General features: G+C 44.8%; 1 protein-coding gene across 2 annotated transcripts in view; it reads left to right on the top strand.

The window, feature by feature from the left end:
* Positions 1-21875, top strand: part of LOC141075422 (A.superbus venom factor 1-like) — a 248931-nt gene that overhangs the window by 32650 nt on the left and 194406 nt on the right. For both annotated transcript variants that reach the window (XM_073562456.1, XM_073562454.1), the window contains exons 2-5: positions 2856-3042; positions 3145-3301; positions 3542-3612; positions 4807-4898. In XM_073562456.1, the coding sequence (XP_073418557.1) occupies positions 2856-3042; positions 3145-3301; positions 3542-3612; positions 4807-4898 (507 nt within the window). The remainder of the gene's footprint in view (positions 1-2855; positions 3043-3144; positions 3302-3541; positions 3613-4806; positions 4899-21875) is intronic.

Raw genomic sequence — 21875 nt, 5'->3', positions numbered from 1 at the left:
GAACGGTCATGCACGCTTTTTATAGCCGTGCGGGACCTTCCAGATCTCCGAGATGGATCAATGAGATCTGGAGCAGGACCTGCGCACATGACTCCCGATCTCCAATGGGAGATCGTCTCGTGAGCATGCCCAGTAGGAGCACAGAGGAACTTAGTCTCTAGAGTGGTCTGCTGCAAAGTAATCTTCTCTGCAGTAGATAGACAGCAGGAGACCGCAGAATGTGAGGCTCTGGATTCCTGCAGAGCAGACGCAGAAACCTGATGCCTAACAGGCTGATACCCCATTTGTGGGGATAAACCACTGTTTGGGCGTATGGGAAAGCTTGGAAGGGAAGGAGCACCATTTGACTTTTTCAATGCAGAATTGGCTGGAATTGAGATCAGACGCCATGTTGCCTTTGAAGAGCACCTGATGTGCCCAAACAGTGGAAACCCCCCAATTCTAACTCCAACCCTAACCCAAACACACCTCTAACCTTAATCTCAGCCCTAGCCCTATCCCTAACGGGAAAATGGAAATAAATACATTTTTTTAATTTTATTATTTTTCCCTAACTAAGGGGGTGATAACGGGGGGTTTGATTTACTATTTATGGCGGGTTTTTATGTTTGGCAGCTGTCATTCGCTAAAAGACGCTTTTTATTGTAAAAGTAGTTTTTGCATCACCACATTTTAAGAGCTATAATTTTTCTGTACTTTGACCCACAGAGTCATGTGAGGTCTTATTTTTTGCGGGACGAGTTGACGTTTTTATTGGTACCTTTTTTGGGCATGTGACATTTTTTGATTGCTTTTTATTCCGATTTTTGGGACGCAGAATGAACAAAAAACAGCATTTCAAAATTTACTTTTGGGGGGTGCGTTTACACTGTTCCGCGTGCGGTAACATTGATAAGGCAGTTTTATTCTTCGGGTCAGTACGGTTACAGCGATACCTCATTTATGTCTTTTTTTATGTTTTGGCGCTTTTATGCAATGAAAACAATTTTGTATAAAAAATAATTATTTTTGCATCGCTTTATTCTGCGAGCTATAACTTTTTAATTTTTTGCTGATGATGCTGTATGGCAGCTCGTTTTTTGCAGGAGAAGATGACGTTTTCAGCGCTACCATGGTTATTTATATCCGTCTTTTTGATCGCGCGTTATTGCACTTTTTGTTCAGCAGTATGATAATAAATCATTTTTTTTTGCTTTGTTTTTTATTTTTATTTTTTAAGGGGTTTGCTAAAGGGGTTAACTAGTGGGACAGTTTTATAAGGCGGGTCATTACGGACACGGCGATACCAAATATGTGTACTTTTATTGTTTTGTTTTTTTTTTATTTCCAAAAAATGAATTTATTAGGGAATATTTTTTTTTTAAATTTATTTAGCGATTTTTTATAAATTATTTTTACACTTTTTTTTTTTTTTTAACTTTATTACAATGTCCCAGGGGGGACATCACTGTCATGTGACAGATTGCTGATCTGTCACATCACAGATCGCTGTGACAGATCAGTGATCTGTCACAGGCACTGCAGCAGACTTCCTCATGCCTGCGCTCAGCAGGCATGAGGAAGCCGCCTCACTTGCAGGCCCCCGAAGGTCCCCGGTGCCATATTGAATCCGGGGACCTACAGGGAAGAAGGTCCCACAGCAGCACTGCACATCGCGCTGCTGCGGGGGGCTCAGGGAAGCACGGAGGGAGCCCCCTCCCTGCCGATGCTTCCCTAAACCCCCGGTACACTGCGATTGTGTTTGATCGCAGTGTGCAAGGGGTTAATGTGTTGGGGGCAGTCTGTGACTGCCCCAGACACATAGTGCCGGGTGTCAGCTGTGATAATCAGCTGACACCCGGCCGCGATCAGCGCGCTGCTGATCGCTATGATGTACTATCCCGTCAATGGGCATAGGGGCCCAGGTCCCATGGACGGGATAGTACATCAAATGGCAGAAAGGGGTTAAAAAAAAGCGTGGGGACCCCTCTATTCTTGATAACTAGCCTTGCTAACGCTAACAGCCAAGAGTTGCTGCCCCCAGCTGTGAGTTTTTCCTGGCTGGTTATCAAACATATAGGGGAACCCATGCCGCTTTTTTAAAAAAAAATTATTTATTTAGAGCACAGGCGCCAGCTGATGAATACTCCCACTCCCATCAGCCATGTCTGCTCTCGCTGTTATTAACAGCAGCAGGCATAGGATAATGGGAGTAGTCGCATCAGCTGACACCAGTGACTGGAGGTAAATGTTTTACCTTTGATCACAGGTGCATACTCACGCTCTCATCTGTCAGCATGGGAACCGCGGCCATCTGACTGGCGGTGATGATTTTACTGCCGATCAGAAGCGGTATTTGTTGCTCTGTCATGCACATGACAGGATGAGAAACACCCGATCTTTGGGGTGCTGAACCCGAACAGTAACACAGACTTCCTGTTGTAGTTCCTGTTCGACGCCCATGCCCAAACAGTAGGTGTTCAGTACAGATGCCGAACCTTTACTGTACACCCATCTCTACTTACTGCATGTCAGCAGGTTAGCCATCATGGACCTATCCTAAGGATAGTGAATAAACAAAACCTGGCACTCAACTTTGTTTGCTGATTAGTAAAGATTTTATTGAGTAGTCAGTGGTACAAATAACAGACGTTTCTGTCTAACTCGACCTTCATCAGTATACCGACTGCTATAGTGGATAGGTCTTACCTGATAGCACTATCCTAAGGATAGGACATGAATGTTAAAGTAATGAGCAACCTCTTTAAGTGGTCTCCACCTAACTTTTACCTATGAGACCACAAAAGACCTTAATCAAGTCCCATTGTGTGTCCCGAATATTTGGGCTGATGTCTTCATTTGTGTTTCTATGACAGATGCACTCTCATTACACCGAACATTCTACGACTGGAGAGTGAAGAAACCATTGTTGTAGATGGACACGATAAAGCTTTCGAGGCTGAAGTTGAGATTCAAGATTTTCCAAAGAGAATTTTTAGTTTAGCAAAGCAGAAAGTGTCCCTGAATAATGAGAACAATTTCCTGGGCACAGCCACAATCAAGGTAAAATCATGGCATAATACAACTGGCACTAATACACAATATACAAATATCAACCGATAGCCTTCTCTTTGTAGAACATTTATTTCCTTCTTTTTCTTTCAGATTCCTTCTAATAAATTAGCTAAAGACCCCAAAAACTATGTTTATGTGATGGTGAAGTCTTCTGTTTGCAATTTAGAAAAACTTGTCCTGCTCAGCTATCAGAGCGGATATGCCTTCATTCAGACTGATAAGACAATCTACGCACCGGGATCTACAGGTATTAGCACTCGATTGTTGTGTCTTTTGGAATATAAAGGAAATCTGTCAGCAGATTATTGCTACCCCTTCTGAAATTAGCATGGCAAGCAGCCCAATAAGGCTATTAGATATTTATTTTCTCCACTCTCAGTAATTTCATTTCCTTAAAGCAAGGGATACAAATACTGGTCTTCGGGCTTAGGGTTCTTGTTCACCTTGATTAGTTGTCTAACTGATCTTCTCTGTCTTCTTTGCACAGTTCTCTGCCGTATCTTCTCTATAAACTACAAGATGTCTCCAATGAATACAAGTTTGATCATTGAGTTTCTGGTAAGACAAATCTTGTGGACACACATTTTACCAATGAAATCAAAGCTATGTAACAAAAACTACTAATCAGATGTTAAATTGGAAATAGTAGAGCCACAACACTACTGTGCCACCAAATCAGATTTAAATCAGAAACAAAGCTATGAAATGGTCTTCATCGAAGACAAACGCTGCATTATAGTAGTTGAATTTTTAATTGTCCTTAGCAATTCAAGCAAATGCCATAAATCAGTCAATTTATTGTTACAGATTTTCTACTCCGTTGATAAATCGGAATAGTTGCAGTACTGCACCAATCAAAAATGTAAAATATTATTTTATTTCCATCTCCGTTACAAAAAAAAGCCCCTGAAGAGGACCTTTCACTGGTTTGAGAATGATGAACTGGCCACATCATGGATTAGTGGATGTAGGGCTGAATAAAAAGTATTTTTTTTTACATTTTTCTGTTATTTCTCATCTCCGTTGTAGAGTTAATAACTTGCACTGATTAAATTCTAATTTATGCTAAGACCAAGTTGATATTAGCTAAGATTTTTCATTGGGGGAGGTCAGTTTTACCACTGTATGACATTGACCAATCATGAACAGAACACATCATGCAGGGGAAAAAAAGAACACACTCCCCACAGAGAATCTTTGACTTTGAAGAGAATCTTTTCTCTCTGGTCTCATGTCTGGCATCTGCTATGACTACAAAAGGGGAAAGTAGAGTCATTGCAAACATGTCTGCATCTGCAGCTCTTATTTCACGGCACTGTACAACATATGAGTACTATACAGTGAATAAATAATAACACAATGCCCAAGAGAAAGGGAGTAGGCCAAGTCAAACATTATGGAGTAGGATGGTATTGCAATATCCTTTCTAGTTAGTACTCAAGTAGCCCTTGGCCACTGAATACTTCCATTTTACTCCTATTTTAATGCAGCAGGTCTAGTGGCTACAAACAGTAAAGACCATTCCCCATGCCAAGTTCTCCCTACTAGAAATTTGTATAGACTTTAGTCCAAGCCTTTTAAAATTATCTATGGTAAGTTTAAATCTAAGTCAACAATTTGAAGTCCAAGAAATGAATGTCAATATTGTTCTAATATTCAATTTATCACCTAGTTTATAAATTAAATAATTTAGATGATATAACTTGACACCTTTTACATTCATTGCTTAATTTTCTTCTTTTTTTTGTACAGACGCCTACAAATCTAATTGTTCATAGATATGTGACAAACATAGGCGATTCTGGTATTGGTTCCTTATCATTCAGACTACCAGAAGTACAGAGGTAAATATCCCATTTTTCTGGTTGTTTAACTCCTTAGTGACCGAGCTTATTTTGACCTTAATGACCAGGCCAAATTTTTGAATTTTGACCACTGTCACTTTATGTGGTAATAACTCTGCAACCCTTTAACATACATGTCCCAATGAGTGTGACATTGTTTTTCTTTTGTGACACATTGTACTTTATGGTAGTGGTAAATTTAGGTCACTACACTTTGCATTTATTTTGTAAAAACATTAGAAATTTGGAGAAAAAGTAGCAATTTTCAAACTTTAAACTTTCATATCATAAAAACTGAAATATCACATGGTCATAAGTATTCAGACCCTTTGCTCAGACACTCATATTTAAGTCACATGCTGTCCATTTCCTTGTGATCCTCCTTGAGATGGTTCTACTCCTTCATTGGAGTCCAGCTGTGTTTAATTAAACTGAGAGGACTTGATTTGTAAAGGCACACACCTGTCTATATAAGACCTCACAGCTCACAGTAGATGTCAGACCAAATGAGAATCAAAGGAACTGGGCAAGGAGCGCAGAATTGTGGCAAGGCACAGATCTGGCCAAGGTTACAAAAGAATTTCTGCAGAACTCAAGGTTCCTAAGAGCACAGTGGCCTCCATTATCCTTAAATGGAAGAAGTTTGGGACCAACAGAAGTCTTCCTAGACCTGGCCGTCCAGCCAAACTGAGCAATCATGGGAGAAGAGCCTTGGTGAGAGAGGTAAAGAAGAACCCAAGATCACTGTGACTGAGCTCCACAGATGCAGTAGGGAGATGGGAGAAAGATCCATAAAGCCAACTATCACTGCAGCTCTACACCAGTCAGGCTTTTAGGGCTGAGTGGCCTGACAGAAGTCTCTCCTCAGTGCAAGACATATGAAAGCCCACATAGAGTTTGCTAAAAAAAACACATGAAGGACTCTCAGACTATGAGAAATAAGATTCTCTGGTCTGATGAGACGAAGATAGAACGTTTTGGTGGTTTTTATGTACAGCACCATGGAATCAATGGTGCTATATAAATAAATAATAATAATAATAATAATTCTAAGTGGTATGTGTGGAGAAAACCAGGCACTGCTCATCACCTGCCCAATATAATCCCAACAGTAAAACATGGTGGTGGCAGCATCATGCTATGGGTGTGTTTTTCAGCTGCAGGGACAGGAAGACTGGTTGCTATTGAAGGAAATATGAATGCGGCCAAGTACAGAGATATCCTGAATGAAAACCTCTTCCAGAGTGCTCTGGACTTCAGACTTGGCCAAAGGTTTACCTTCCAACATGACTTAGAGAGAGGGGAGTATTTTTGAAGCTCACCACGCCATGTCATCCGATATTGGAGGCTGAAATCTTTGTGTCAGGTGACGGTCTTGCTGGTGAAGCTCAGCCAAAGGTTCAAGGTAAGGAAATTGGCGGCACATCGGTCCACAATATGTAAAAGTTGTAGTTCATGCTTTATTCAAAATTCAATAAAAACATGGAATCCAAAAAATATAGATAAAAACCTAAGGTACCATGTTTTGAATGAATTTTGAATAAAGCATGAACTAAAACTTTACATATTGTGGACGGATGTGCCACCTATTTCCTTTCCTTGAACCTTTGGCTGAGTTTCTAACATGACAATGACCCTAAGCACACAACTAAAATAACATAGGAGTGGCTTCAGAACAACTCTGTGATCATTCTTGACTGACCCAGCCAGAGCCCTGACCTAAACCCAATTGAGCATCTCTGTGGAGACCTGAAAATGGCTGTCCACCAATGTTCACCATCCAACCTGACGGAACTGGAGAGGATCTGCAAAAAAGAATGGCAGAGGATCCCCAAATCCAGGTGTGAAAAACTTGTTGCATCATTCCCAAGAAGACTCATGACTGTACTAGCTCAAAAGGGTGCTTCTACTCAATACTGAGCAAAGGGTCTGAATATTTATGACCATGTGATATTTCAGTATTTCTTTTTTAATAAATTTGCAAAAATTTCTACATTTTTGTTTTTCTTTTCAATCAAGATGGGGTGCAGAGTGTACATTAAGGAGAAAAAAAATGAACTTTTTCGAATTTAGCAAATGTCTGCAATGAAACAAAGAGTGAAAAATTTAAAGGGGTCTGAATACTTTCCATACCCACTGTATATACTTTACAACAGGACAGGAAAAATGGTACTGCGCAGTGTGTACAGTATATACTAGACAGAAGATGTGATACTGTGCAGTGTATACCGTATACACACAGAATAATGACTCGTTCAAACAAGCATATAAATCAAGCATGTACTATCTGATTTTTTTTTATCAGTTTGCACTCATCAATGTTATACAATGAGGCCATGTAGAGAAACATTTTTTTCTTATACAGATTCGGAGTGAGAAAAAAATTGTATCATGCTGCAACTTGACTCTAAAATTGGATGATACCTGCGGTAACCTCGATGAGGTCACCGCTGCTCACTGATGCTGCGCTCACAGCATCTCAATCCCCAGTGGTTCTCAGCCTGGATGGTCACATCTTGGCACTGTCCAGGTTGAAAACTATTAATCCCCAGACATGGATTATGGCATGGAACAGAACAATGGACAGGTGAGGGATATTGTTGTTTTTTTATTTTCTGTTTTATTGCAGGAGACAAGGGATTCAGTGGAATGGGCGTTAGGTAAGCATAACTGTGTTTGTTATTTTTGAATAAAAAAGGAAACGTGTGATTTGTTTTATTTCAGGTAAAAGACTTTATTCTGGCTGTGTGTTTATTTACCATATAACTATAAAATTAGTAATGTATAGCTGTCTTGCAGACGACTCTCCATTACTAACCTGTAGGCTTGATGTCACCGAACAATACAAAGATGACATCAACCTCACAAATATTACAAAACTTGCCACCGCTACAGCCCAAGAGGGAAGAGCCAGGCAAAGCGCCAGAGGTGGCACATCTAATAGATGTGCCTTTTCTGGGCAGCTGTGGGTTGCTATTTTTAGACTGGGGGGCCCAATAATCATGGCCCTTTATCAGCCTGAGAAAACCAGCCCCCAGTTGTCTGCTTTAGCAAGGCTCTTTGTCAAAAATGGGGAGGACCCCACAATGATTTTTAAAATTATTTATAGAGTTGAGCGACTTTTGGTTTTTTAGGGTCGCGTTTCGTTTCGTGAAACCCGACTTTTCCAAAAGTCGGGTCGAGCAAGATCGTCCGATTATAGGGAAAAGTCGGGGTCGTCCCGAAACACGAAACCCAATGTAAGTCAATGGGGAATAAAAGTCGGCAGTGAGAGGAGGACAGGAAACACACCTACAGTGCCCATTTGAATGCCAAAAGCATCAATTCTTCTTTCTTAAGCTTGTCAACCTTAATTAACTTCATAATACAAGTTACGCACTGAAAAATGGGGGTTATTTGGCTACAAACTGTGGGGGGGGAGGGCTGGCTCCAGGTTTTCATGTGCCCTGGGCGAAAGAGCGCCCCTTTAACACATACCACAACTCATCATGCTCCGATACGGCAGAGAAATAGCGGTATAGTACAATGAAAAATACCTCACTTTTTACATCTCATGACGAGGCCCATCTATTTCTCCATACAGAATCATTGGTCCCATATAATGTTTGAAACAGTATATGATGAGCTCCACATAATGCTACAGTATATGTTGGTCCCCATGGATGAAGCTCCACTGTCTTATGGGCCCAAATAATGCTCCAAACATAATGGGCCCCATTTCTAATGCTCTAGTGTATAATGGGCCCTGTAAATGCTGCTCCAGTGTCTGATGTCCACCTTTGGAATGTTCCAGTGTATGGTGGGCCCCATCTATCATTCTCCAGAGTATAGTGCTCCCCAAAAATTGCTGTCCCAACATTGAAAACAATCAAATAAGTCTCCTCGCTAGGGAATCCCTGTACTTGTCTGGACAGGTGCTGTAGCTTGCTTAACAGCTCGCCAGCCGTTCTCACGCCCAGTATGGATTACACGTGATTGCACAAAGGTGAGAAAGGGTACCGTATCCCCAGATAACATGTATGGATAGCGTACACATTCAAAATATATGTCTATACAGCATGAGGCAGGCTCAGACGGTGTTAGGCCCAGTATGGATTGCACGTGATTGCACAAAGGTTAGAAAGGGTACCGTATCCCCGGATAACATGTATGGATAGCGTACACATTCAAAATATATGTCTATACAGCATGAGGCAGGATCAGACGGTGTTAGGCCCAGTATGGATTGCACGTGATTGCACAAAGGTTAGAAAGGGTACCGTATCCCCGGATAACATGTATGGATAGCGTACACATTCAAAATATATGTCTATACAGCATGAGGCAGGCTCAGACGGTGTTAGGCCCAGTATGGATTGCACGTGATTGCACAAAGGTTAGAAAGGGTACCGTATCCCTGGATAACATGTATGGATAGCGTACACATTCAAAATATATGTCTCAGGAGGCAGGCTCAGACGGTGTTAGGCCCAGTATGGATCGCACGTGATTGCACAAAGGTTAGAAAGGGTACCGTATCCCTGGATAACAAGTATGGATAGCGTACACATTCAAAATATATGTCTCAGTAGGCAGGCTCAGACGGTGTTAGGCCCAGTATGGATTGCACGTGATTGCACAAAGGTTAGAAAGGGTACCGTATCCCCGGATAACATGTATGGATAGTGTACACATTCAAAATATATGTCTCAGTAGGCAGGCTCAGACGGTGTTAGGCCCAGTATGGATCGCACGTGATTGCACAAAGGTTAGAAAGGGTACCGTATCCCTGGATAACATGTATGGATAGCGTACACATTCAAAATATATGTCTCAGGAGGCAGGCTCAGACGGTGTTAGGCCCAGTATGGATTGCACGTGATTGCACAAAGGTTAGAAAGGGTACCGTATCCCCGGATAACATGTATGGATAGCGTACACATTCAAAATATATGTCTCAGTAGGCAGGCTCAGACGGTGTTAGGCCCAGTATGGATTGCAAGTGATTGCACAAAGGTTAGAAAGGGTACCGTATCCCTGGATAACATGTATGGATAGCGTACACATTCAAAATATATGTCTATACAGCATGAGGCAGGCTCAGACGGTGTTAGGCCCAGTATGGATTGCACGTGATTGCACAAAGGTTAGAAAGGGTACCGTATCCCTAGATAACATGTATGGATAGCGTACACATTCAAAATATATGTCTCAGGAGGCAGGCTCAGACGGTGTTAGGCCCAGTATGGATTGCACGTGATTGCACAAAGGTTAGAAAGGGTACCGTATCCCTGGATAACATGTATGGATAGCGTACACATTCAAAATATATGTCTCAGGAGGCAGGCTCAGACGGTGTTAGGCCCAGTATGGATTGCACGTGATTGCACAAAGGTTAGAAAGGGTACCGTATCCCCGGATAACATGTATGGATAGTGTACACATTCAAAATATATGTCTATACAGCATGAGGCAGGCTCAGACGGTGTTAGGCCCAGTATGGATTGCACGTGATTGCACAAAGGTTAGAAAGGGTACCGTATCCCTGGATAACATGTATGGATAGCGTACACATTCAAAATATATGTCTCAGGAGGCAGGCTCAGACGGTGTTAGGCCCAGTATGGATCGCACGTGATTGCACAAAGGTTAGAAAGGGTACCGTATCCCTGGATAACAAGTATGGATAGCGTACACATTCAAAATATATGTCTCAGGAGGCAGGCTCAGACGGTGTTAGGCCCAGTATGGATTGCACGTGATTGCACAAAGGTTAGAAAGGGTACCGTATCCCCGGATAACATGTATGGATAGCGTACACATTCAAAATATATGTCTCAGTAGGCAGGCTCAGACGGTGTTAGGCCCAGTATGGATTGCACGTGATTGCACAAAGGTTAGAAAGGGTACCGTATCCCTGGATAACATGTATGGATAGCGTACACATTCAAAATATATGTCTATACAGCATGAGGCAGGCTCAGACGGTGTTAGGCCCAGTATGGATTGCACGTGATTGCACAAAGGTTAGAAAGGGTACCGTATCCCCGGATAACATGTATGGATAGCGTACACATTCAAAATATATGTCTATACAGCATGAGGCAGGCTCAGACGGTGTTAGGCCCAGTATGGATTGCACGTGATTGCACAAAGGTTGGAAAGGGTACCATATCCCTAGATAACATGTATGGATAGCGTACACATTCAAAATATATGTCTCAGGAGGCAGGCTCAGACGGTGTTAGGCCCAGTATGGATTGCACGTGATTGCACAAAGGTTAGAAAGGGTACCGTGTCCCTGGATAACATGTATGGATAGCGTACACATTCAAAATATATGTCTCAGGAGGCAGGCTCAGACGGTGTTAGGCCCAGTATGGATTGCACGTGATTGCACAAAGGTTAGAAAGGGTACCGTATCCCTGGATAACATGTATGGATAGCGTACACATTCAAAATATATGTCTCAGGAGGCAGGCTCAGACGGTGTTAGGCCCAGTATGGATTGCACGTGATTGCACAAAGGTTAGAAAGGGTACCGTATCCCTGGATAACATGTATGGATAGCGTACACATTCAAAATATATGTCTATACAGCATGAGGCAGGCTCAGACGGTGTTAGGCCCAGTATGGATTGCACGTGATTGCACAAAGGTAAGAAAGGGTACCGTATCCCCGGATAACATGTATGGATAGCGTACACATTCAAAATATATGTCTATACAGCATGAAGCAGGCTCAGACGGTGTTAGGCCCAGTATGGATTGCACGTGATTGCACAAAGGTTAGAAAGGGTACCGTATCCCTGGATAACATGTATGGATAGCGTACACATTCAAAATATATGTCTCAGGAGGCAGGCTCAGACGGTGCTAGGCCCAGTATGGATTGCACGTGATTGCACAAAGGTTAGAAAGGGTACCGTATCCCTGGATAACATGTATGGATAGCATACACATTCAAAATATATGTCTCAGGAGGCAGGCTCAGACGGTGTCAGGCACAGTATGGATTTGACGGCCCAGATTACACAGCGGAGGAGCAGGGAGAGGTAAAGATTGCAAATGCTGGGGCCCTGCCCAAGCAAGGGGGGCCCACTCGTGGGCGTCGGTACTGGCACTGGGCCCCTCATAGTACAGCGGTGTGTCTGACGGCGGGTGTGCACCACCACCGTCAGAGACACTTGATTGCACTATGAGGGACCCTGTGCCAGTGCCCGCGCCCAAGAGTCGGCCTACCCACCTGTCCAGGGAAACGGCACTCGCACGGTGTCGTGCGGTAGGTGGTGACCCCGGCCATGGGGGGGGAGGCAGCACAGTTAGGGAGTTTTAAAAAGTGGCATATGTTGATGTTGGACATTCAGCTGATGCAAAAGGCGAAATAGGTGAAGTACCAGGAAGAGGTGGACCAAAGCAAGCCATTTTTCTGTCACCCTATGTGTCATCAGGGGAAGGTGGGACAAAATCCTTGGAAACCCATGCGTGGTTCATTTTAATGAAGGTTAGATCATCCACATTTTGGGTTGACAGACGGGTCCTTTTTTCTGTCAGGATTGATCCAGCTGCACTGAAGACTCTTTCCGATAGCACACTTGCAGCTGGGCAAGCGAGCTCCTGTAAGGCATATTGTGCCAATTCAGGCCAGGTGTCCAGTTTAGCGGCCCAATAGTCAAAGGGGAATGACCTGTGTGGGAGAACATCGATATGGGAGGAAAAGTAGTTTGTTACCATAGTTGACAACTGCTGTCTCCTGTCACTTTCCATCGATGCAGTATTACCAGTTGTGTGAGCGGTATTTGAAAAATCAGTCCACAACATTGTCATGAAACCCTTGTCTCCAACGCCACTTCTGCTGTGTGCACCACGAACACCTCTGCCAAGCTGCCCCCGGCCCGTACGGCTCGTATGAGAACCATCACCGCTGCTGTGTGCTGGGAATGCCTCAAGCAACCGATTTACTAGAGTTGCTTGTTTATTAGCCAATATTAGGTCAAGGTTCTCCTGTGGCATGATGTTTTGTAATTTGCCTTTATAGCGTGGATCCAGGATGCTGGCCAACCAGTAGTCGTCATCGTTCATCATTTTGGCAATGCGGGGGTCCCTTTTTAGTATCTGCAAGGCATAATCTGACATGTGGGCCAATGTTCCCGGTGTCAATGATGCACTGCGAGTGCTGGGTGGAGGAGCACTTTCTGGCAAATCCACATCCCTCCAGTCACGCACAAACCCTGTACCAGACCTTGCCACGCCAACATTTTCACTTGCCCCACGAGATGCATCCTCCTCCCCTAAGTAATCATCCCCATCATCCTCCTCCTCCTCCTCTTCTTCCTCCACCTCGTCCAGGAGAGGTCCCTGAGCAGACAATGGCTGAATGTCATCAAGGATTCCCTCCTCCTCTTCCTCCTCATCAACATTGGCTGCAGACGCCTGCTCCTTAAGGTGCGTCAAAGTTTGCATGAGCAGACGCATAAGTGGGATGCTCATGCTTAGGATGGCGTCGTCTGCGCTTACCAGCCGTGTGCATTCCTCAAAACACAGAAGGACTTTACAAAGGTCTTTCAGCTTCGACCACTGCACACCTGTCAACTCCATGTCTGCTCTCAAAGTGCCTGGCCGTGTATCCTCCCACAAATGCATTATGGCCTGCCTCTGCTCGCACAGCCGCTCCACCATGTGCAGGGTGGAGTTCCACCTTGTTGCAATGTCGATAATGAGGCGGTGGTTGGGAAGGTGGAGCAATCGCTGCAGCTTCTGCATGCGAACGGAGTGTACAGGCGACCGGCGGATGTGCGCGCACAGTCTTCGCACCTTCTGGAGCAGGGCTGTTAACTCCGGATAATTTTTGAGGAAGCACTGCACCACCAGGTTCAAGGTGTGAGCCAAGCAAGGTATGTGGCTGAGTTTTGAAAGGGCTATGGCTGCCACAAAATTACGGCCGTTATCACTAACTACCTTGCCTGCCTCAAGATGTACACTGCCCAGCCATGACTCAGTTTGTCGCTTCAAGTACTCGGCCAGCACCTCGGCGGTGTGTCTGTTGCCCAAACACATCATCTGCAACACAGCCTGCTGACGCTTTCCACTAGCTGCTCGATAGGGGGACACATCGTGTGCAACAGTGGCAGCTGCAGATGTAGTGCTCGTACGACTGCGCTCTGTGGACGAGCTTTCGCTTCTAGAGGAGGTGGAGGAGGAGGAGGGTCGAACGCCTACAGCCAACTGTTTCCTATACCGTGGGCTAGGCAGCACTGTCCCACCACCGCTGTCCCCTGTGGACCCTGCATCCACCACATTAACCCAGTGCGCAGTGATGGACACGTAACGGCCCTGGCCATGCCGACTGGACCATGCATCAGTTGTGAGGTGCACCTTTCCGCTCACTGACTGCTTGAGTGCATGGACAATGCGGTCTTTCACATGATGGTGGAGGGCTGGGATGGCTTTGCGAGAGAAGAAATGGCGACTGGGTAGGTCATAGCGTGGTACTGCATAGGCCATGAGTTCGCGGAAAGCTGTGCTTTCCACCAACCGAAAGGGCATCATCTCAAACGAGATTAGTTTGGCAATGTGGGCGTTCAAACCCAGTGTACGCGGATGAGAGACTGAGTACTTTGTTGACCTACTCATAGTGTCTGGGAGGGTGAGCTGGACTTGAGAGCTGCATATGGTGGAAGTAGCGGTGGACAGGGCGGACTGAGAGAGGGTTGATGATGGTGATGGAGTTGGTGTTCTTTCTGATGGCCTAGAATCAGTCTTTCGTTGATATAACAGTGGGATTCCCTGACTGCTGTGGCCTTGCAACGACACCTCAACATTTGCTGCTGTGCTAACCGGTGGGCTTACAGTGGGGGAAACAATGTAGCGTTGCTGACTACCTTCGTTGTGATCAGTTGCACATGTGGCACTTGAGGTTTGGTGTTGTGTCCACGCTTGCAAGTGCATGCTGGTTAAATGTCTAAGCATGCAACTGGTATTCAAATTTTTCAGATTTTTCCCTCGGCTAAAGGTCTTTGCGCACTTCTTACAGATAACCTTGGCCTGATCATGAGGATTTTGTTCAAAAAAGTGCCACACTGCACTCTTCCTACTTTGGCAGACATTTTGCGGCCTAGCACGCTGTGATCTTTTGACCCTCTGGACAAGCTGTCCAGCAACTCTTTTGATGTTTGGAACCTGTCTTTGGAGTGCTCCGGGCCTGCCAGATAACAGCTGTTGCGATGTCAATGTCTGCTGTGGATGCTCCTCATCTGAGCTATTGGAAGCAGCACCCTCTTCCCCCAATGGATGCCAATCTGGGTCAACAACTGGGTCATCCATCACCTCCTCTTCTATGTCATGTGCACCTTCCTCTGTGTCACCGTGTATGGTGGTATAGTGTGCGGGAATGGGCACCTGAGTCTCATCAGGGTCAGAATCTGGCTCTGTACACTGCGAGGACAATGTAGTGCTCTGAGTGAATGTACCAGCAGAATCATCCATCAGCGGCTGTGCATCAGTGCGCTCCATGTCAGATTCATCTTGGCCTGGGCAATTCACCATTTCACTTGATAATCCAGGCATGGTATGTGAAAACAGCTCCATGGAGTAATCAGTAGTATGGCCTGCGTCATCCTTCAATCTTGGTTGGGGTGAAGGACACAAGGAAAGGTGTGGTTCATGAACATGAGCCTCCAATGACGACTCAGTGCTTTTACTTTTTACAACTGAAGAAGAGGAGGCGAAAGAGCTGGAGGCTGAGTCAGCAATGTAAGACAAAACTTTTTCCTGATGCTCTGGCTTTAAAAGCGGTTTGCCAACTCCTAGAAAACTAAGCGTTCGAGGCCTTATGTAGCCAGACGATGACGCAGGCTCAACACCTCCTGCATTCGGTCCTATTTTGCTCTTGCCACTACCATCAGATCCACCACCAACACCATCATTACCAGCTGCCAACCCCCGCCCAATTCCACGGCCTCTTCCACCAGCCTTCCTCATTTTTGGTAGAAATGTAGACAAAATCCAACAAACTATATAGTATGTAAAACAAGGTGTCTATAGGACAGGGGAGATTTTGAATTTCTGCACACACTTTTGGACACTGGACACTTTTGGATTGTGTGAGGCCCACTGATATCTGAGCGCTATGTGACAGGCTCGATGGCACAGCTGTGACCTAAGTGACTAGAGAATAAGTGAGATTTTGAATCTCTGCACACACTTTTGGACACTGGACACTTTTGGATTGTGTGAGGCCCAATGAATATCTGAGCGCTATGTGACAAGCTCGATGGCACAGCTGTGACCTAAGTGACTAGAGGATAAGTGAGAGTTTGAATCTCTGCACACACTTTTGGACACTGGACACTTTTGGATTGTGTGAGGCCCAATGAATATCTGAGCGCTATGTGACAAGCTCGATGGCACAGCTGTGACCTAAGTGACTAGAGGATAAGTGAGAGTTTGAATCTCTGCACACACTTTTGGACACTGGACACTTTTGGATTGTGTGAGGCCCAATGAATATCTGAGCGCTATGTGACAAGCTCGATGGCACAGCTGTGACCTAAGTGACTAGAGGATAAGTGAGAGTTTGAATCTCTGCACACACTTTTGGACACTGGACACTTTTGGATTGTGTGAGGCCCAATGAATATCTGAGCGCTATGTGACAAGCTCGATGGCACAGCTGTGACCTAAGTGACTAGAGGATAAGTGAGATTTTGAATCTCTGCACACACTTTTGGACACTGGACACTTTTGGATTGTGTGAGGCCCAATGAATATCTGAGCGCTATGTGACAAGCTCGATGGCACAGCTGTGACCTAAGTGACTAGAGGATAAGTGAGAGTTTGAATCTCTGCACACACTTTTGGACACTGGACACTTTTGGATTGTGTGAGGCCCAATGAATATCTGAGCGCTATGTGACAAGCTCGATGGCACAGCTGTGACCTAAGTGACTAGAGGATAAGTGAGAGTTTGAATCTCTGCACACACTTTTGGACACTGGACACTTTTGGATTGTGTGAGGCCCAATGAATATCTGAGCGCTATGTGACAAGCTCGATGGCACAGCTGTGACCTAAGTGACTAGAGGATAAGTGAGAGTTTGAATCTCTGCACACACTTTTGGACACTGGACACTTTTGGATTGTGTGAGGCCCAATGAATATCTGAGCGCTATGTGACAAGCTCGATGTCACAGCTGTGACCTAAGTGACTAGAGGATAAGTGAGAGTTTGAATCTCTGCACACACTTTTGGACACTGGACACTTTTGGATTGTGTGAGGCCCAATGAATATCTGAGCGCTATGTGACAAGCTCGATGGCACAGCTGTGACCTAAGTGACTAGAGGATAAGTGAGAGTTTGAATCTCTGCACACACTTTTGGACACTGGACACTTTTGGATTGTGTGAGGCCCAATGAATATCTGAGCGCTATGTGACAAGCTCGATGGCACAGCTGTGACCTAAGTGACTAGAGGATAAGTGAGAGTTTGAATCTCTGCACACACTTTTGGACACTGGACACTTTTGGATTGTGTGAGGCCCAATGAATATCTGAGCGCTATGTGACAAGCTCGATGGCACAGCTGTGACCTAAGTGACTAGAGGATAAGTGAGAGTTTGAATCTCTGCACACACTTTTGGACACTGGACACTTTTGGATTGTGTGAGGCCCAATGAATATCTGAGCGCTATGTGACAAGCTCGATGGCACAGCTGTGACCTAAGTGACTAGAGGATAAGTGAGAGTTTGAATCTCTGCACACACTTTTGGACACTGGACACTTTTGGATTGTGTGAGGCCCAATGAATATCTGAGCGCTATGTGACAAGCTCGATGGCACAGCTGTGACCTAAGTGACTAGAGGATAAGTGAGAGTTTGAATCTCTGCACACACTTTTGGACACTGGACACTTTTGGATTGTGTGAGGCCCAATGAATATCTGAGCGCTATGTGACAAGCTCGATGGCACAGCTGTGACCTAAGTGACTAGAGGATAAGTGAGATTTTGAATCTCTGCACACACTTTTGGACACTGGACACTTTTGGATTGTGTGAGGCCCAATGAATATCTGAGCGCTATGTGACAAGCTCGATGGCACAGCTGTGACCTAAGTGACTAGAGGATAAGTGAGAGTTTGAATCTCTGCACACACTTTTGGACACTGGACACTTTTGGATTATGTGAGGCCCAATGAATATCTGAGCGCTATGTGACAAGTTCGATGGCACAGCTGTGACCTAAGTGACTAGAGGATAAGTGAGAGTTTGAATCTCTGCACACACTTTTGGACACTGGACACTTTTGGATTGTGTGAGGCCCAATGAATATCTGAGCGCTATGTGACAAGCTCGATGGCACAGCTGTAACCTAAGTGACTAGAGAATAAGTGAGATTTTGAATCTCTGCACACACTTTTGGACACTGGACACTTTTGGATTGTGTGAGGCCCAATGAATATCTGAGCGCTATGTGACAAGCTCGATGGCACAGCTGTGACCTAAGTGACTATAGAATAAGTGAGATTTTGAATCTCTGCACACACTTTTGGACACTGGACACTTTTGGATTGTGTGAGGCCCAATGAATATCTGGGCGCTATGTGACAAGCTCGATAGCACAGCTGTGACCTAAGTGACTAGAGAATAAGTGAGAGTTTGAATCTCTGCACACACTTTTGGACACTGGACACTTTTGGATTGTGTGAGGCCCAATGAATATCTGAGCGCTATGTGACAAGCTCGATGGCACAGCTGTGACCTAAGTGACTAGAGGATAAGTGAGAGTTTGAATCTCTGCACACACTTTTGGACACTGGACACTTTTGGATTGTGTGAGGCCCAATGAATATCTGAGCGCTATGTGACAAGCTCGATGGCACAGCTGTGACCTAAGTGACTAGAGGATAAGTGAGAGTTTCAATCTCTGCACACACTTTTGGACACTGGACACTTTTGGATTGTGTGAGGCCCAATGAATATCTGAGCGCTATGTGACAAGTTCGATGGCACAGCTGTGACCTAAGTGACTAGAGGATAAGTGAGAGTTTGAATCTCTGCACACACTTTTGGACACTGGACACTTTTGGATTGTGTGAGGCCCAATGAATATCTGAGCGCTATGTGACAAGCTCGATGGCACAGCTGTGACCTAAGTGACTAGAGGATAAGTGAGAGTTTGAATCTCTGCACACACTTTTGGACACTGGACACTTTTGGATTGTGTGAGGCCCAATGAATATCTGAGCGCTATGTGACAAGCTCGATGGCACAGCTGTGACCTAAGTGACTAGAGGATAAGTGAGAGTTTGAATCTCTGCACACACTTTTGGACACTGGACATTTTTGGATTGTGTGAGGCCCAATGAATATCTGAGCGCTATGTGACAAGCTCGATGGCACAGCTGTGACCTAAGTGACTAGAGGATAAGTGAGATTTTGAATCTCTGCACACACTTTTGGACACTGGACACTTTTGGATTGTGTGAGGCCCAATGAATATCTGAGCGCTATGTGACAAGCTCGATGGCACAGCTGTGACCTAAGTGACTAGAGGATAAGTGAGAGTTTGAATCTCTGCACACACTTTTGGACACTGGACACTTTTGGATTATGTGAGGCCCAATGAATATCTGAGCGCTATGTGACAAGTTCGATGGCACAGCTGTGACCTAAGTGACTAGAGGATAAGTGAGAGTTTGAATCTCTGCACACACTTTTGGACACTGGACACTTTTGGATTGTGTGAGGCCCAATGAATATCTGAGCGCTATGTGACAAGCTCGATGGCACAGCTGTGACCTAAGTGACTAGAGAATAAGTGAGATTTTGAATCTCTGCACACACTTTTGGACACTGGACACTTTTGGATTGTGTGAGGCCCAATGAATATCTGAGCGCTATGTGACAAGCTCGATGTCACAGCTGTGACCTAAGTGACTAGAGGATAAGTGAGAGTTTGAATCTCTGCACACACTTTTGGACACTGGACACTTTTGGATTGTGTGAGGCCCAATGAATATCTGAGCGCTATGTGACAAGCTCGATGGCACAGCTGTGACCTAAGTGACTAGAGGATAAGTGAGATTTTGAATCTCTGCACACACTTTTGGACACTGGACACTTTTGGATTGTGTGAGGCCCAATGAATATCTGAGCGCTATGTGACAAGCTCGATGGCACAGCTGTGACCTAAGTGACTAGAGGATAAGTGAGAGTTTGAATCTCTGCACACACTTTTGGACACTGGACACTTTTGGATTATGTGAGGCCCAATGAATATCTGAGCGCTATGTGACAAGTTCGATGGCACAGCTGTGACCTAAGTGACTAGAGGATAAGTGAGAGTTTGAATCTCTGCACACACTTTTGGACACTGGACACTTTTGGATTGTGTGAGGCCCAATGAATATCTGAGCGCTATGTGACAAGCTCGATGGCACAGCTGTGACCTAAGTGACTAGAGAATAAGTGAGATTTTGAATCTCTGCACACACTTTTGGACACTGGACACTTTTGGATTGTGTGAGGCCCAATGAATATCTGAGCGCTATGTGACAAGCTCGATGGCACAGCTGTGACCTAAGTGACTATAGAATAAGTGAGATTTTGAATCTCTGCACACACTTTTGGACACTGGACACTTTTGGATTGTGTGAGGCCCAATGAATATCTGAGCGCTATGTGACAAGCTCGATAGCACAGCTGTGACCTAAGTGACTAGAGAATAAGTGAGAGTTTGAATCTCTGCACACACTTTTGGACACTGGACACTTTTGGATTGTGTGAGGCCCAATGAATATCTGAGCGCTATGTGACAAGCTCGATGGCACAGCTGTGACCTAAGTGACTAGAGAATAAGTGAGAGTTTGAATCTCTGCACACACTTTTGGACACTGGACACTTTTGGATTGTGTGAGGCCCAATGAATATCTGAGCGCTATGTGACAAGCTCGATGGCACAGCTGTGACCTAAGTGACTAGAGGATAAGTGAGAGTTTGAATCTCTGCACACACTTTTGGACACTGGACACTTTTGGATTGTGTGAGGCCCAATGAATATCTGAGCGCTATGTGACAAGCTCGATGGCACAGCTGTGACCTAAGTGACTAGAGGATAAGTGAGAGTTTGAATCTCTGCACACACTTTTGGACACTGGACACTTTTGGATTGTGTGAGGCCCAATGAATATCTGAGCGCTATGTGACAAGCTCGATGGCACAGCTGTGACCTAAGTGACTAGAGGATAAGTGAGAGTTTGAATCTCTGCACACACTTTTGGACACTGGACACTTTTGGATTGTGTGAGGCCCAATGAATATCTGAGCGCTATGTGACAAGCTCGATGGCACAGCTGTGACCTAAGTGACTAGAGGATAAGTGAGAGTTTGAATCTCTGCACACACTTTTGGACACTGGACACTTTTGGATTGTGTGAGGCCCAATGAATATCTGAGCGCTATGTGACAAGCTCGATGGCACAGCTGTGACCTAAGTGACTAGAGGATAAGTGAGAGTTTGAATCTCTGCACACACTTTTGGACACTGGACACTTTTGGATTGTGTGAGGCCCAATTAATATCTGAGCGCTATGTGACAAGCTCGATGGCACAGCTGTGACCTAAGTGACTAGAGGATAAGTGAGAGTTTGAATCTCTGCACACACTTTTGGACACTGGACACTTTTGGATTGTGTGAGGCCCAATGAATATCTGAGCGCTATGTGACAAGCTCGATGGCACAGCTGTGACCTAAGTGACTAGAGGATAAGTGAGAGTTTGAATCTCTGCACACACTTTTGGACACTGGACACTTTTGGATTGTGTGAGGCCCAATGAATATCTGAGCGCTATGTGACAAGCTCGATGGCACAGCTGTGACCTAAGTGACTAGAGGATAAGTGAGAGTTTGAATCTCTGCACACACTTTTGGACACTGGACACTTTTGGATTGTGTGAGGCCCAATGAATATCTGAGCGCTATGTGACAAGCTCGATGGCA

This window comes from Dendrobates tinctorius, unplaced genomic scaffold (genome assembly GCF_039654945.1).
Source record: "Dendrobates tinctorius isolate UK_male_01 unplaced genomic scaffold, ASM3965494v1 ptg000351l, whole genome shotgun sequence".
Taxonomy (NCBI): domain Eukaryota; kingdom Metazoa; phylum Chordata; class Amphibia; order Anura; family Dendrobatidae; genus Dendrobates; species Dendrobates tinctorius.
This window is presented reverse-complemented; position numbering and strand designations above follow the sequence as displayed.